General features: G+C 48.9%; 1 protein-coding gene across 4 annotated transcripts in view; it reads right to left on the bottom strand.

The window, feature by feature from the left end:
- Positions 1-559: 559 nt before the first annotated feature.
- Positions 560-17,342, bottom strand: part of C5AR1 (complement C5a receptor 1) — a 49,284-nt gene continuing 32,501 nt past the window's right edge. The window contains exons 2-3 of one of the 4 annotated variants that reach the window (XM_063658644.1): positions 4,661-4,777; positions 569-2,843 (exon numbers count right to left, since the gene is read on the bottom strand). In XM_063658644.1, the coding sequence (XP_063514714.1) occupies positions 1,797-2,795 (999 nt within the window). In that variant the 5' untranslated portion in view covers positions 2,796-2,843; positions 4,661-4,777 and the 3' untranslated portion in view covers positions 569-1,796. Of the gene's footprint in view, positions 2,844-4,660; positions 4,778-17,342 lie in introns of all 4 variants that reach the window. The other 3 variants (XM_054463754.2, XM_054463753.2, XM_063658645.1) reach the window with 3 other exon arrangements.

The following is a 17,342-nucleotide window of genomic DNA, read 5'->3' as shown; positions in this document are numbered from 1 at the left end:
TTTCACTATGTTGGCCAGGCTGGTCTCAAACTCCTGACCTCAAGTGATCTGCCTGCTTCGGCCTCCCAAAGTGCTGGGATTACAGGCAGGAGCCACAACAGCTGGCTGGTCTGCACGCTATTTCTAGATAATCCATGCACATGCACACTACACAATCAAAGCAGAAATATTGTGATATGGTTTGGCTGTCTCCCCACCCAAATCTCAACTTGAATTGTATCTCTCAGAATTCCCATGTGTTGTGGGAGGGACCCAGGGGGAGATAATTGAATCATGGGGTCCGTGATATTGCTATTCTCGTGAGAGTTAATAAGTCTTACAAGATCTGATGGGTTTCACAGGGGTTTCCACTTTTGCTTCTTCCTCATTTTCTCTTGCTGCTACTGTGTAAGTAGTGTCTTTGCCTCCTGCCATGACTGTGAGACCTCCCCAGCCATGTGGAACTGTAAGTCCAATTAAATCTCTTTTTCTTCCCAGTCTTGGGTATGTCTTTATCAGCAGTGTGAAAACGGACTAATACCTACTGCAAAGTCAATTATTCATTAGAAATAACACAACATTTCAATATTCACTATTTTTATTTTTATCATTAAAGTCATGCATACTGTTTTTTTTTAAAGCTCAAAACGGGTTACATACCATATGATTCCATTGAATAACATTCTTGAAATGACAACATTATAGAAATGGAGAAATGGAGAGTGGATTCCTGGTTGCCAGGGGTTAGGGAAAAGGCTGGGGTGTGGGGGTGGAGGGAAGTGGGCATCCTGGGGATCCTTGTGGTGATGAGAATGTCCTGTATCTTCACTGTATCAATGTCAATATCCTGGTTATGAGACTACATTGTAGTTTTGCAAAATGTTGCCATTGGGGGAGGCTGGGTGAAGGGTACACAAGATCCCTCTGTATCATTACTTATAATTGTGTTGAACTTGCAGTGATCTCAAAATAGAAAGTATAATTTAAAAACAAAGTAAAAACAAAACTGCAGGGTTTTTAGGTGTTTTTGTTTTTGTTTTTGCTTTTGCTTTTGAGACAGAGTCTCCCTCTGTCACCCAGGCTAGAGTGAGTGGTGCAATCGTGGCTCACCACAACCTCCACCTCCAAGGTTCGAGCAATTCTCCCACCTCAGCCTCCCAAGTAGCTGGGATTACAGGCACCCACTACCATGCCCAGTTAATTTTTTGTATTTTTAGTACAGACGGGGTTTCACCATGCTGGCCAAGCTGGTCTGGAACTCCTGACCTCAGGTGATCCACCCACCTCAGCCTCCCAAAATTCTGGGATTACAGGCGTGAGTCACCGCACCCAGCCTAATTTTCTTTTTCAAATCAACTCACTTACAAGAGCTTAGATAACTCCATGGACTTCTGTTTTGTCTCAAAGAACTTTTGAGATTCCAGTTACATTTTTTCCAACTCGCCATAAAATAAATACATTTTTTTTAAGCAACAATCTTTCTATTTGTCTGTATTCTGTGTTCCCTGTCCACACCTATTGCCATATGGAAATACTCCAGATACATGGGTTTCTGTTTGTTTTTCAAAAGCCTGGGATGGAAAGACGATGTGCTGGGGGGGTGCTCCCTAGAAGGAAATGTTCACCTTGCAAATGAGGAAGGATGAGAAGAGGTCCGCTGGAAAAGGAGGGACAAGTCTGGGAAAGACAGGCAACATGGAGGAGAGTTAGTTAGCTAAGGTAACACCATCCCACGAAAAGTGGAGTGAAAACAAGAGGAAGGAGAGTGGCCGGGAAGGAAGGGGACATCGGGCCACAGTGGCCCATGAGGCTGTTGCCTACACTGCCTGGGTCTTCTCGGCCGTAGTGTCCACTGTGGAGCGCGTGAATGACTTGCTCTCCCTGACCATGGACTCTTCAGTCAACACGTTCCGGAGGAGGCTGGGGAGGGATTTCCGCAGTCGGCCCTGGAAGCCCTGGCCGGCCACCACGTAGATGATGGGGTTGATGCAGCAGTTGATGTAGGCAAAGGAAATACACAGGGAGTCCAGCTTCTTCAGTAGCAGGAATGTGGGTGACGATGGCTCCAGGAAGGACATCATCATCCCCGTCACCTGGTAGGGCAACCAGAAGATAAAGAAACTGGCCACCACTGCCACCACCACCTTGAGTGTCTTGGTGGACCGTGTGGCCCTGCGGCTCCACGTCCGGAGCAGGAGGAAGGTGTAACACATCATGAGGGTGAGTAGAGGCCACACGAAGCCCAGGACCAGCCGGGCGATGGCCACGGCTCGCTCCCGCCGTTTGTCGTGGCCGTGGTCCACACCACACAACACCTTTGGTGGAAAGTACTCCTCCCGGACCACCCGGTACAGGAAGGAGGGTATGGTCAGCAGCAGGGCTAAACCCCAAGCCACGGCACAGGCGATCCAGGCCAAGCCGGCCCCTCGGAAGTTCTGGCACCAGATGGGGTTAAACACCAGCAGAAAGCGGTCGGCGCTGATGGTGGCCAGGAGCAGGATGCTGGCGTACATGTTGAGCAGGATGAGGGAGGGCAGAATGCGGCAGGCGGCCCCGCCAAAGGGCCAGTGGTGATGCTGTACAATGGATGTGAACAAGATGGGCAGCGCCAGGCAGGAGAGGAAGTCGGCTACTGCCAAGTTGAGGAACCAGATGGCATTGATGGTCCGCTTGGCCTCGAATGCAGTCACCCAGACCACCAGGGCATTGCCCAGCACCCCCACCAGGAAGACGACTGCAAAGATGACCAAGGCCAGGATGTCTGGAACACGCAGCGTGTTAGAAGTTTTATCCACAGGGGTGTTGGCGTCCAGCATATCATCATCATAGTGCTCATAATCAGGGGTGGTATAATTGAAGAGGTCCTAAGGGGAATCAGAGAGAGCAGAGAGGATGAGTCTGCAGACATGTGCCCGGGGAGGGGTCATCCTGGCCCAGGCATGTGGCTTTTCCCCTGTGTGGCTTTTTCTCACTAGGAAATGGGGATGCTGAGGGCTGAGAGTCAACTAGGGTGCCACACCACTTATTAAAATATTGAGGCAGATGCCATAGCTCACGCCTGTCATCCCAGCACTTTGGGAGGCTGAGGCGGGCGGACTGCTTGAGCCCACGAGTTCGAGAATAGCCTGGGCAACATGGCAAAACCCCGTCTCTACTGAAAATACAAAAATTAGCTGGGCATGGTTGCACTTGCCTGTAGTCCCAGCTACTCTAGAGGCTGAGGTAGGAGGATCACCTGACCCCAGGAGGCAGAGGTTGCAGTGAGCCGAGATCATACCATTGCACTCCAGCCTAGGTGACAGAGTGAGACCCTGTCTCAAAAAAAAAAAAAAAGAAATGATTCCATGCTAGTTGGACCCCTTGCCAGCCTGCCACCTCTCCCCTCAGTCCCATCCTGCGAAACCCCTGGGCTTCCCCACGATCCAGCAACCTAATGGTTAAAGTCTAGCCCTACTGGCCGGGCACGGTGGCTCACGCCTATAATCCCAGCACTTTGGGAGGCCGAGGTGGGTGGATCACAAGGTCAGGAGTTGAAGATCAGCCTGACCAACGTAGTGAAACTCCGCCTCTACTAAAAATATAAAAACTTAGCTGGGTGAGGTGGTGGGCGCCTGTAATCCCAGCTACCCTGGAGTCTGAGGCAGAGAATTGCTTGAACCCGGGAGGCAGAGGTTGCAGTGAGCCGAGATCGCGCCACTGCACTCCAGCCTGGGCGACAGAGCGAGACCCCATTTCAAAAAAAAAAAAAAAAGTCTAGCCCTACTGCAAGGCTGTAGCCACTACCCATTCGGACTGGTCAGTGCATGACACAACGCTTGTTACTTTTTTTTTTTTTTTTTTTGGAGACAGAGTCTCACTTTATTGCCCAGGCTAGAGTGAAATGGCACAATCTCGGCTCACTGCAACCTCCGCCTCTTGGGTTCAAGTGATTCTCCTGCCTCAGCCTCCTGAGTAGCTGGGATTACAGGTGCCCACCAACATGCTTGGCTAATTTTTGTATTTTTAGTAGAGACCGGGTTTCACCATGTTGGCCAGGCTGGTCTCGAACTCCTGACTTCAGGTGATCCATCTGCCTCGGCCTCCCAAAGTGCTGGGATTACAGGCATGAGCCACTGCGCCCGGCCATTCCCATAGTTTGAACCAAGAAGAAAAAGTTTATAAAGCTTAGAAAAAGTACCCAAGACCACAAAACACCCATGACTATACACAAAGCCCCACGTTGCCCAATCTGATTGCATGTTCTTGTCACACTGTGAACCTGGGTAAACCCGCCCAGCTGAGAATTCAAGGCATCTGTAGATTGGAAAACAAGGTTCCTCGTTGGGAAAAGGGCTTGTGGGTGCCTGTATAAACTGGCCATAAAAAATAGAATGTTGGGGACCAGCCTCAACAGTTCCTGTTGCGCAACAGTGCAGTGTGCTAAAACAAACGAATGAAAGCAGATGGTCTTTACTTAAAATTTGGATTTTTTTTCTCACCATGGATTTTTTTTTGCATTAATTTTGATTCTTTAAAAGACTGTATGGGGCTGGGCGTGGTGGCTCACACCTGAAATCCCAACACTTTGGGAGGCCAAGGCGGGTGGATCACAAGGTCAAGAGATCGAGATCGCCCTGCCCAACATGGTGAAACCTCGTCTCTACTAGAAATACAAAAATTTGCCAGGTGTGGTGGTACGCACCTGTAGTCCCAGCTACTCTGGAGGCTGAGGCAGGAGAATCGCTTGAACCCAGGAGGTGGAGGTTGCAGGAAGCCGAGATTGTGCCACTGCACTCCAGCCTAGCAACAGAGTGAGACTCTGTCTCAAAAAAAAAAAAAGAGATTGTATAAAAATATTATTTAAAAAAAATTTTTAGAGACAGGGTCTTTGTCACCCAGGCTGGAGTACAGTGGTGCAATCATGACTCACTGCAGCCTCGATCTCCAAGGCTGAGGCAATCTTCTCGCCTCAGCCTCCCAAGTAGCTGTGACCACAGGCACACACCACCATGCCTGGCTTATTTTTTTAATTTTTAGTAGAGATGGGGTCTTGCTATGTTGCCAGGGCTGGTCTCAAACTCCTGGCCTCAAACAATCCACCTGCCTTGGCCTCCCAAAGTGCTGGGATTACAGGCGTGAATCTATGGGAATGCTTTTGCCCCGGGATCCAGTAGTCCAGTAATGGTGAGCTCAGAATGGCACTCAGGTTAGGAGCACTGGCTTTGGAGTCAGTCCCCTGGGGTTCAGTTCCCGACTGCCATATGTGAAGCCTGCATGACCCTCTGCAAGTTCATCTACGGCTCCACACCTCCCTTTTTCTCCTTGTTAACTCCCATAGACAGCCAAGCAGCCCATCTGTTCTTTTTTTTTTTTTTTTTGAGACTGAGTTTTGCTCTTGTTGCCCAGGCTGGAGTGCAGTGACGCAATCTCTGCTCACTGCAACCTCCACCTTCCAGGTTCAAGCGATTCTCCTGCCTCAGCCTCCTGAGTACCTGGGATTACAGGCATGCACCACCACACCCGGCTAATTTTGTATTTTTAGTAGAGATGGGGTTTCTCCATGTTGGTCAGGCTGGTCTCGAACTCCCAACCTCAGATGATCCGCCCGCCTCGGCCTCCCAAAGTGCTGGGATTACAGGCATGAGCCACCATGCCTAGCCAGCAGCCCATCTGTTCTAACTGATATCATTTCAAAACCTTAAGCCATTAGGAGGAGGAGTTATCCATTTCTTTCTTTTTTTTTTTTTTTTTTGAGACAGAGTCTTACTCTGTCACCAGGCTGGAGTGCAGCAGCGCAATCTTGGCTCACTGCAACCTCTGCCTCCCGGGTTCAAGTGATTCTCCTGCCTCAACCTCCTGAGTAGCTGGGATTACAGGTGGCGTGCCACCATGCCCGGCTTATTTTTGTATTTTTAGTAGAGACAGGGTTTCACCATGTTGGTCAGGCTGGTCTGGAACTCCTGACCCGTGATCTGCCCACCTCAGCCTCCCAAAGTGCTGGGATTACGGGCAAGACCCACCACGCCTGGCCAGGAGTTATCAATTTCAAGTAGATTTTGCTGATTTTTTAGGTGTAGTGTTATTTAACCTGTTCCTCTCTCCCTTGGTTTTGCTGTAAAGTGGTAGTTTGAGATCTAGAACTTTCATTAGATTTAGGTACAATTTTTTTTTTTGGCAAAAATTTCTTTACACAGATGGTTCTGCATCTTTCCTGCTACCTCACATCAATGGCACCGAATCTCCGATTGCCTCTCTTCTTGGGACACTAAGATGGATTGTAGGATCATGGTGCCAACCCTGAACAAAATGTTTGGGGGCAGCAAGAGGAAGATACAAACAGGAATAAGAAATAGATTTTTTTGCCAAGCACTGGGGCTCACGCCTGTGATCTCAGCACTTTGGAGGCCAAAGTGGGAGGATTGCTTGAGCCCAGGAGTTAGAGACCAGCCTGGGCAACATAGCAAGACCCCCGTCTCTACAGAAAAAAAGTAGCCAGGTATGGTGGTGTGCTCCTGGGTCCTAGATACTTGGAAGGGTGAGGCGGGAGGATCACTAGAGCCTAGGAGGTCAAGGCTGCAGTGAGCTATGATCACGCCACTGCACTCCAGCCTGGGCAACAGAGTGAGACCCTCTCTCACAAAAATAATAATAATAACGTCACAGGTAAATGTGACTATTTGGGGCCAGTGTTGCAGGGTAGAAGAATTTACCAAGACAGTTGTAGGTAAAGAAAAGTAGATTTAGTAGAGAAAGTAGGAAAATATGTTGCAAGAGTGCAATGGGCAGGTCAGCAAGAGAGGATCTAACTGCAAAGAGACAAAGGCTTGCTAGTGATTTTATACGATGGTGCTTGTGCTGTGTGTGAAAAGGGCTTTGTGAAGTACCAATAACACCAAGGTTACAGTGAGCTAACTTGCACTTTTCTATTAGCTGAGCGGCTGTCGATAGCTGGATGCAGGAAAATTGGGAGTTATTTGCGCAGGAGAGCTGTGTGTCCTAGACCATGAAGAGAGGGAGATGTACAGTTCATCTGCTTCGTCTTTTTGCTTTCCCTCGGTCCTGCCAGCCTTACTCCTTTTCCCTAATTAGGACTCCACAAAAAACACTCCAGCAAAAGGAATAACTAGAGGGAGAGACAGGAGGAGAGGGAAGGAGGCAGGAAGGAAGGGAAGACGAAGAAAGGGAGAAGAGAGGGAGGAGGGAACGAAGGAGGGAAGGAGGAGGAAATGAGGAAGGGAAGAAGGGTGAAAGGGAGAAAGGCAGGAAGAAAGAAAAGAAACAAAGGAGGGAGGAGGAAATTAGAGAGGAAGAAAGGAGAGAGGGATAGAGGGAGGAAGGAGGGCAGGGCTATAGGTGACTAAGAATGGCAGTGGTGGATTCACAAGGGCTTATAATATTCTCTTCACTTTTGTGTGTTTGAAACTTTCCATAATAAAATTAAGAACAGGCCAGGTGCAGTGACTCATGCCTGTCATCCCAACAATTTGGGAGGCCGAGGCAGGTGGATCACTTGGGTCAGGAGTTCTAGACCAGCCTGGGCAACATGGTGAAACCCCATCTCTACTAAAAATACAAAAAAAATAGCCAGGTGTGGTGGCATGTGCCTGTAGTCCCAGCTACCTGGGAGGCTAAGGCAGGACAATCTCTGGAACCCAGGAGGCAGAGGTTGCAGTGAGCCAAGATTGCACCACTGCACTCCAGACTGGGCAACAGAGTGAGACCCCATCTCAAAAAATAAAATAAAATAGGCTGGATGCAGTGGCTCATGCCTGTAATCCCAACAATTTGGGAGGCCAAGGCGAGCAGATCACCTGAGGTCAGGAGTTCGAGACCAGCCTGGACAACATGGCGAAACCCCGTCTCTACTAAAAATACAAAAATTAGCCAGGCGTGGTGGTGGGCACCTGTGATCCCAGCTACTTGGGAGGCTGAGGCAGGAGAATTTCTTGAACCCAGGAGGCAGAGGTTGCAGTGAGCCGAGATAGCCCCATTGCACTCCAGCCTGGGTAACAGAGTGAGACTCCATCTAAAAAAAAAAAAAAAAAAAAAAATAGAACAAAAAGGTCCTGATCACTTCTTCCCAGACAGAGTTGCAGGAAGCTGTCATGCACCCAAGAAAGAAAGGCTGCAGTCTATGGCAGCTGGACTGGAGAAAGCCTTGTAGGCGAAATCTGTGTCCAGAGGCACCAGACACTGCAGTAAAGCACTCATCAGGGCACTGAGTGATCATATGAAAGCAGCCAGTACTTACTGAGCACCTACTATGCATGCGGCATGGAATTTGCTCTTTCCATCCTGACCACAGCCTACAAGGAGGTTCTGTTAATATGTCCATTTCAGGCCAGGCGTGGTGTCTCACGCCTATAACCCGAGTACTTTGGGAGGCCAAGGTGGGCAGATCACCTGAGGTCAGGGGTTCGAGACCAGCCTGGCCAACATGGTGAAACCCCGTCTCTACTAAAAATACAAAAATTAGCCAGGCATGGTGGTGGGCACCTGTGATCCCAGCTACTTGGGAGGCTGAGGCAGGAGAATCGCTTGAACCCGGGAGGCAGAGGTTGCAGTGAGCCGAGATAGCCCCATTGCACTCCAGCCTGGGTGACAGAGTGAGACTCCACCTCAAAAAAAAAAGAAAGAAAAAAAATGCCCATTTCATTGATGAAGAAACAGGAGGCACCAGAAGGTGAAGTAGGCTGTTGCAGGTCACTCAGAGAGGATGTGAACCCATACAGGCCGGAATGCAAACCAGACAGGCTGCCCCTGATCATTTCCAAGAGGCGAGTTTTGTGACCTATGGAGCTAGCCCAGTCCTGAAGGCCACTTTGACACCAACCCAGAGAAAAGGGAACAGCAAGAAATAGAAATCATTCTGGAAATACTGAGAGCTGGATTTGCAGCTCTAAATATCTGAATTTGCAGATGGAGTTTTGTACTTTTTTTTGTTTTGTTTTGTTTTTGAGATGGAGTCTCGCTCTGTCGCCACGCTGGAGTGCAGTGGCACGATCTGAGGTCACTGCAACCTCTGCCTCCCAGGTTCAAGTGATTCTCCTGCCTCAGCCTCCTGAGTAGCTGGGACTAAAGGCACCTGTCACCACACCCTGCTAATTTTTGTATTTTTAGTAGAGACTGGGTTTCACCATATTGGTCAGGCTGGTCTCGAACTCCTGACCTCGTGATCTGCCCACCTTGGCCTCCCAAAATGCTGGGATTACAGGCATGAGCCACCACGCCTGGCCTGGTTTTTATACCTTTAAAACACTCACCTCGAAGATTAAATAAGATGAAAAATGCCTAAGCACCTAGCACAGCGCCTGACACAGAGAAGAGGACAAGAAGTGGCAGCCATTGCTATTATTATTTGTCAATTATTGAAGAGCTCAGATTCACATCCCTGAACCACTTTTTTTTTTTTTTTTTTTTTTTTTTGAGACTGGGTCTCACTCTGTCACCCAGGCTGTAGCTCAGGGGTGTGATCTTGGCTCACTGCAGCCTTGACTTCTCAGGCTCAAGTGATCCTCCTGCCTCAGCCTCCCAAGCAGCTGGGACTACAGGTGCATACTACTGTGCCCAGCTAATTTTTAAATTTTTTTTTAAAGAGGAGGGTCTCACTGTGTTGCCCAGGCTGGTCTCGAACTCCTGGGTTCAAGCAATCCTCCTGCCTTGGTCTCCCAAAGTGCTGGGATTACAGGTATGAACCACCATGCCCAGCCCCTCTTTTTATATTTCTTTTTTCTTTCTTTTTTTTTTTTTTTTTTTGAGACGGGGTCTTGATCTGTCACTCAGGCTTGTGTGCAGTGGTGCAATAATGGATCACTGTCACCCCAACCCCTCTGGCTCAAGCAATCCTCCTGCCTCAGCTTCTTGAGTAGCTAGGACTACAGTTGTGCACCACCACACCCAGCTAATTTTTGTATTTTTTTCTTTTTTTTTTTTTTGGTAGAGATGGGTCTCACTTTGTTGCACAGGCTGGTCTCAAACTCCTAACTTCAAGCAACCCTCCTGCCTTGAACTCCCAAAGTGCTGAGATTACAGATGTAAGCCACCATGCCTGGATAGTTTTTTTTAAAATTTTATTTCTAGTTCCCTTAATTGCACCTGCCCAAGGTTAGCCAGGCTATGGGCAGTGGGCATTTACTGGTGGAATCATATCCATGAGTAAATTATTGAAAGATAAGATGTCAGTATCTGCTAATGAGTGAATGAAAAAGGTGGGGTTTAGCCACGTGGTGGAATATTACTCAGCCATGAAAAGGAAGTGCTGACACATGCTACAATGTGGATGAATCTTGAAAACATGTTGCTAAGTGAAAGAAGCCAGTCACAAAAGGCCACTAAAAATACAAAAATTAGCCGGCGTATTGGCGCACACCTGTAATCCCAGCTACTCCAGAGACTGAGGCAGGAGAATCACTTGAACCTGGGAGGCAGAGGTTGCAGTAAGCTGAGATCGTGCCACTGCACTCCAGCCTTGACTGAGCAAGACTGTCTCAAAAAAAAAAAAAAAAGTGATAGAAAGATGGATGGATACAAATGAATGGATGGATGGATAGATAATGAATGGGTGAATGAGTGGGTGCATGGATGATGGATAGATAGATGACTGATAGACAATGGATATATAGAGATATGATTGAGAGATCGATGATGGATAGACAGATAGATAGATAATGGGCTTGGCATGGTGGCTCATGCCTGTAATCACTTGAGGCCAGAAGATCAAGACCAGCCTGGCCAACATAGCAAAACCCCATCTCCACTAAAAGTACAAAAAAATTAGCTGGGCCCAGTGGTGTGTGCCTGTAGTCCCAGCTACTTGGGAGGCTGAGGCAGGAGAATCGCTTGAACCTGGGAGGTGGAGGTTGCAGTGAGTCAACATTGCGCCACTGCCCTCCAGCCTGGGCAACAGAACAAGACTCTGTCTAAAAAAAAAAAAAATAGCTAGATAACGGATGGATGGATGGATGGATGGATGGATGGATGGATGGATGAATGGATGGACAGATGGATGGATGGACGGATGGATGGATGGATGGACGGATGGATGGATGGACGGATGGACAGATGGACGGACGGACAGATGGACAGACGGACAGATGGACGGACGGCTGGATAGATGGATGGATGAATGGATGGATGGATAGATGGATGGATGAATGGATGGACAGATGGATGGATGGATGGATAATGGAGAGATAGATACAGTAAATTTGGAGAGTCTGGGTAAAATGTATATGTATATGAGCCTGTTCCATTCTTGTCATTTTTCTATAAGTTTGAAAATATTTCCAAATAGAAGGTTAACATTTTTAAAAATATTTTCATTGGTAAACAGCCACTGCCCTCAGCCACCCACTTCTTCTATTGCCTGCTCCCAGCACCCTAAGTTCCTGTTTCCTACTCTGGGACACCCCCACTCCAGGTCCCCACGTTCATGTCACTAAAGAGTTAATGCTAGGTGCAGCAGGAGGCCCTAAACCCTGCCCAGGGGACCTCTGCACTTTAGCACGTTGTTAAAGATTTTGAATGTTCCCCTTGGCTGTGAGGCATGAAGGTAAATTTTGCCTCTGCTGGTTTCGAACGCTCCCAGCAATCCTTGACTGCAGAATGACTCAGACCCTGTAAGGGGAGCCTCCCCACCCTCTGCTCTGACGTTGCCTTGTCACTCGCTCATCAGCTGACAAACCTCCTTTCCTGCCATGAGCTCACTCAGTCCTTTCCTCTGGTTGACTTCAGAAAGGCAGAAAAAATGTGCTGATTCCAACATCCTGTGGTTTCCAGGATCTTCAGACACAAACGGCTTGCAAAGTTTTGCCACTGCAGCACCTCTCCAAAGACTGGAAATAACTGACGTGTCCAGCAAGAGGGGACTGGCTAAATTAATTATGGTACATCCAGGCAACAGAATACTACACAGCTATCAAAAAGAATGGAAAAGTTGGCCAGGTGCAGTGGCTCATGCCTGTAATCCTAGCACTTTGGGAGGCTGAAGCAGGGGGATTGCTTGAGCCCAGGAGTTCAAGATCAGCCTGGGTAACCTAGCAAGACCCTATCCCTACAAAAAAGAAAAAAACAAACAAAAAGAATGTTTATATAATGATGTGGAAAGACCTCCAAGATCTAGGGTGAGGCCAGGAGCGGTGGCTCACGCCTGTAATCCCAGCACTTTGGGAGGCCAAGGAAGGCAGATCACTTGAGGTCAGGAGTTCAAGTCCAGATTGGCCAACATAGTGAAACCCCGTCTCTACTAAAAATACAAAAATTAGCTGGGTGTGATGGCAGTCACCTGTAATTCCAGCTACTCAGGAGACTGAGGCAGGAAAATCACTTGAACCCAGGAGGTGGAGGTTGTAGTGAGCCGAGATCGCGTCACTGCATTCCAGCCTGGGCGACAGAGCGAGACTCCATCTCTAAAAAATAAAATAAGCTGGACACGGTGGCTCACGCCTGTAATTCCAGCAATTTGGGAGGCCCAGGCGGGTGGATCACCTGAGGTCAGCAGTTCAAGACCAGCCTGACCAACATGGTGAAACCCTGTCTCTACTAAAAATACAAAACTTAGCCAGGAGTGGTGGCGTGCGCCTGTAGTCCCAGCTATCTGGGAGGCTGAGGCAGAAGAATCGCTGGAACCCGGGAGGTGGAGGCTACAGTGAGCCGAGATCGCTTCACTACACTCCAGCCTGGGCAACAAGAGCAAAACTCCATCTCAAAAATAAAATAAAATAAAGTAAAATAAAATAAAATAGTGAAAAATAAATGTAGGTAGCTGCATTGTGGCACATGCCCCACATTCTGGGCACTGCAGGTCCAGGGCTACTCCGGGGATTCTAATTGCCTGGCACTATTCCATGTGCTTCCCAGGTGTTGGCTTAGTAATTTCCTAATCACAGTGCATATGTATGTCACAATAGCACGAACGGCAGGGTACTATTACTGTTCCTAAATTCACATGCTCATTAGAGGAACAACCCTTGTCTGTTGCATGGAGAAAGGGGCAGAGAGCAGAAGCTGGGAGGAAACGGAGATTGGAACTGTCCAGGTGACGTGAGGCACGACGGTGGCTTAGACAAGGGTGCTGGCCGCAAGATGTGAACGATCAGATGAGAACAGGGTGAAGGAGAAGGCGCAGTACTTACAAGAACAGCCATAATCATTGCCAGGCTGTCCTGAGCCTTTCTCGTGTATTATCTCATTTAACCCACAAAGCAACCCTAGGAGACTTACTTGTTGCAACAGCAACACTCATTTTCCAGAAGAGAAAAATGAGGCTACAGAGAAATGAAGAGACCTCTCCAAGTCTTCTCAGTTAGCAAGAACAGAGACAGGAGAGAAACTCCTGAGAGCTGAGCCCCAGAGCCCTCTCTCTCTTTTTTTTTTTTTTTTTTTTGAGACTGAGTCTTGCTCTTTTGCCCAGGCTGGAGTGCAGTGGCGCTATCTCGGCTCACTGCAAGCTCCGCCTCCTGGGTTCACGCCATTCTCCCGCCTCAGCCTCCCAAGTAGCGGGGACTACAGGCGCCCGCCACCATGCTGGCTAATTTTTTGTATTTTTGGTAGAGACGGAGTTTCACCGTGTTAGCCAGGATGAGTCTCAATCTCCTGACCTTGTGATCCACCCGCCTTGGCCTCCCAAAGTGCTGGGATCACAGGCGTGAGCCACCGCGTCCAGCCTTTTTTTTTTTTTTTTTTTTTTTTTTAATGAGATGGAGTCTCACTCTGTCCCCAGGCTGGAGTGCAGTGGCGCGATCTCGGCTCACTGCAAGCTCCGCCTCCTGGATTCACACCATTCGCTAGCCTCAGCCTCCCAAGTAGCTGGGACTACAGGTGCCCGCCACCACGCCCGGCTAATTGTATTTTTAGTAGCAACAGGGTTTCACCGTGTTAGCCAGGATGGTCTTGATCTCCTGACCTCGTGATCCGCCCACCTCAGCCTCCCAAAGGGCTGGGATTACAGGCGTGAGCCACTGCGCCCGGCCCAGAGCCCTCTCTTTGAGTGACTACCAGCAGGCCTAAAGTGCATTGGGAGTGGGGGGGCATGCATTCTAGGTGGAAAGGAGAGAGGAAGGGCAGGTGGTGCACAGCAGAAACGAAAGGTCAGCATGGCTGGCAGGTGGCCAAGATGGGACTGGAAGGTCTGCAGATGCTGAGTTAAAGAATGTGGCTGGAAGCCAGGCTCGGTGGCTCACACCTGTAATCCCAGCACTTTGGGAGGCTGAGGCGGGTGGATCACGAGGTCAGGAGTTCGAGACCAGCCTGGCCAACATGGTGAAACCCCGTCTCTACTAAAATAAAATACAAAAATTAGCCGTGTGTGGTGGCGCGCACCTGTAATACCAGCTACTTGGGAGGCTGAGGCAGGAGAATCACCAGAATCCAGGAGGCGGAGGTGCAGTGAGCCAAGATTGCACCACTGCCCTCCAGCCTGGGTGACAGAGCAAGACTCCGTCTCAAAACAAAACAAAACAGACCAAATATTAGAAGCAAACTAAATTTCCATTGAAGGGGATGAAACCTCCTATTAGCATATTACTCAGCTGATAAAAGAAAGAAGCACCAGGCTGGGCAACATAGCAAGGCCCCACCTCTACAAAAAATTTTAAATCTAGCCGGGTGTGGTGGCATGCACCTGTAGTCCCACCTACTCAGGAGGCTGAAGTGAGAGACCTCAGTAGACCCTGTCTAGAAAAAAGAAAAAAAGGAGGAGGAGGCAACTCCCTTCAACTACACGGGAATGAAGTACCTTCCTCAAAGTTGTTTAAGGGGAAATTAATGAAAGCCTTAATACAATGCCTGGTATGTAGTAAGCACTCAATAAATGCTAGTTAATAATACTATATGTTATTCATGAAAAAAAGCCAGACGTAGAGTACTGTACAAAACATACTGCTATTTATAAGGCTGGGAAAGGATAGAAATGTCATCCACATTGAGCGCCAACTGTATACCAGGCACTGTTACAAGAACTTTTCATGCATTCACTCAGTCAATTCTCTCAACTAGCCTATGATGTAGGTTCTAGTATTATCTTCACCTTAAAGATAAGGAGAAGGAGGCTGGGCGTGATGGCTCACGCCTGTAATCCAGCACTTTGGGAGGCCAAGGCGGGAAGATTGCTTTAGGCCAGGAGTTCAAGACCAGCCTGGCCAACATGGTGAAACCCCATCTCTACTAAAAATACAAAAATTAGCCAGGCGTGGTGGCAGGCACCTGTAGTCCCAGCTACCTGGGAGGCTGAGGCAGGAGAATCACTTGAACCCAGGAGGTGGAGGTTACAGTGAGCTGAGATCACACCACTGTACTCCAGCCTGGGAGACAGAGCAAGACACTGTCTCAAAAAACAAAAAGATAAGGAGAGAGAAGCACAGAGAGGACAGATCTCCGCAACTATTTCATAGTAGAGACAGAAGCTGAGCTCGGTTTTGGGGTTCCCCGCATCACGCTAGTCCTTACTTTGTTCCCTAAGCATCTGTGCTCTCAGGCATCTGTAAACTGTTTCTGGAAGGATCCACCACAAACTGGCATCCCATGGTTGCCCCTGAGTAGGGGAGGGGGCAATGAAAAGGAGTCAGAGGGCCAGGTAGGGTGGCTCACACCTGTAATCCCAGCACTTTGGGAGACCAATGTGGGTGGATCACACGAGGTCAGGAGTTCAAGACCAGCCTGGCCAACATGGTGAAACTCTGTCTCTACTAAAAAGACAAAAAATTAGCCAGGCATGGTGGTGCATGCCTGTAATCCCACCTGGTCGGGAGGCTGAGGCAGGAGAATTGCTTGAACCCAGGAGGCAGAGGTTGTGGTGAGCCAAGATCGTGCCATTGCACTCCAGTCTGGGCGACAAGAGTGAAACTCTGTCTCAAAAAAAAAAGGAAAGAAAAGGAGTCAGAGGCTCTGGGGTAGGCAGGGAGAATGAGTGTTTTTTTTTTCTATGTTTGTTTTTTGAGATGGAGTCTTGCTCTGTTGCCAGGCTGGAGTGCAGTGGAGCAATCTCGGCTCACTGCAACCTCCACCTCGTGGGTTCAAGCAATTGTCGTGCCTCAGCCTCTCAAGTAGCTGGGACTACAGGCGCCCGCTTATACACCCAGCTAATTTTTGTATTTTTAGTAGAGACAGAGTTTCACCATGTTGGCCAGGATGGTCTCAATCGCCTGACCTTGTGATCTGCCCACCTCGGCCTCCCAAAGTGCTCAGATTACAAGCGTGAGCCACCACACCCGGCCAAGAATGAGTTTTTACCGAGTATCCTTTGGTACTTTGGAATATGTTTTGGAAAGGAAAAAAAAGAGGAAGAAGAAGAAGAAGAAGAATCAGAGAGTCCCGTTTGCCCAAGTCGATCTCAAGAGTGGAATGCAGGAATGAAGCAACATCAGACCCCCCCCCGGTCCATCCAAACCATCTTCCGTTTCCGCTTTGATGCAGATGAAGCAAGGCAATGCCTGTGTTACAGCAGGTGCTGAACCACAGCTCTGCTGGGTCAGTGCCCAGGCCTCCAGATGCAGGGATGACGGGGACCCTCATTTAGCCTGGGGTGCATTCCTTCTGACACTCACAGAATCCATGGCATAACCTGGTTCTGCCACCAACCACGGAGGGTCCCCATCCATCTCTGCTCCTGCCTGGGCCTCAGTTTCCCCATCTCTGTCATGCAGAACATCTGAAACGACCAGGCACAATGGCCTCACGCCAGTAATCCCAGAGCTTTGGGAGACCAAGGTGGCAGGCCAGGAATTTAAGACCAGCCCTGACAACGTAGCAAGAACCCATCTCTACAAGAATAAAAATGTAAAAAATTAGCCAGACATAGTGGTGCATGCCTGTGGTCCCACATACTCAGGAGGCTAAAGCAGGAGGATCACTTGAGCCCAAGAGTTCAAGACTGCAGTGAGCTATGATGGTGCCACTGCACTCCAGCCTGGGCAACATGCAAGACCCCAAGTCGAAAAAGAAAAGAACATCTATCTGCAAGAGCATCTGAGTAACTTGATCATTCCTCCAAACTGGTTCTTTCCAGCCTCCCAACATTTTCTCTGCCATTCTCACTGCCTGGAAGGCCTGTTCTAGATTTCTTCACTTGTGGAATTCTTTAAAAAAAAAAATACAGACAGGGTCTCACTATGTTGGCCAGGCTGGTCTTGAACCCCTGGCCTCAAGTAATCCTCCCGCCTTGGCACAATCCCCAATGTGCTGGGATCACAGGTGTGAGCCACCGCGCTCGGCTGCTTGTGGAATTCTTAGTCACCTTACGAGACCCAACTCAAGGGTCCCCTCCCCTGGGGAATCTTCTCGGGCCTCAGCCCCATGAGGTTGCCGTGGCTCCCACAGTCTTGACAATCTTATTCCCATGGCCACATCCCAGCCCTGGAGTGTGAGAGCCTGGGATGCGGGAGAGAGGG

The sequence above is a fragment of the Pongo pygmaeus genome, chromosome 20, assembly GCF_028885625.2.
Source record: "Pongo pygmaeus isolate AG05252 chromosome 20, NHGRI_mPonPyg2-v2.0_pri, whole genome shotgun sequence".
NCBI lineage: Eukaryota > Metazoa > Chordata > Mammalia > Primates > Hominidae > Pongo > Pongo pygmaeus.
This window is presented reverse-complemented; position numbering and strand designations above follow the sequence as displayed.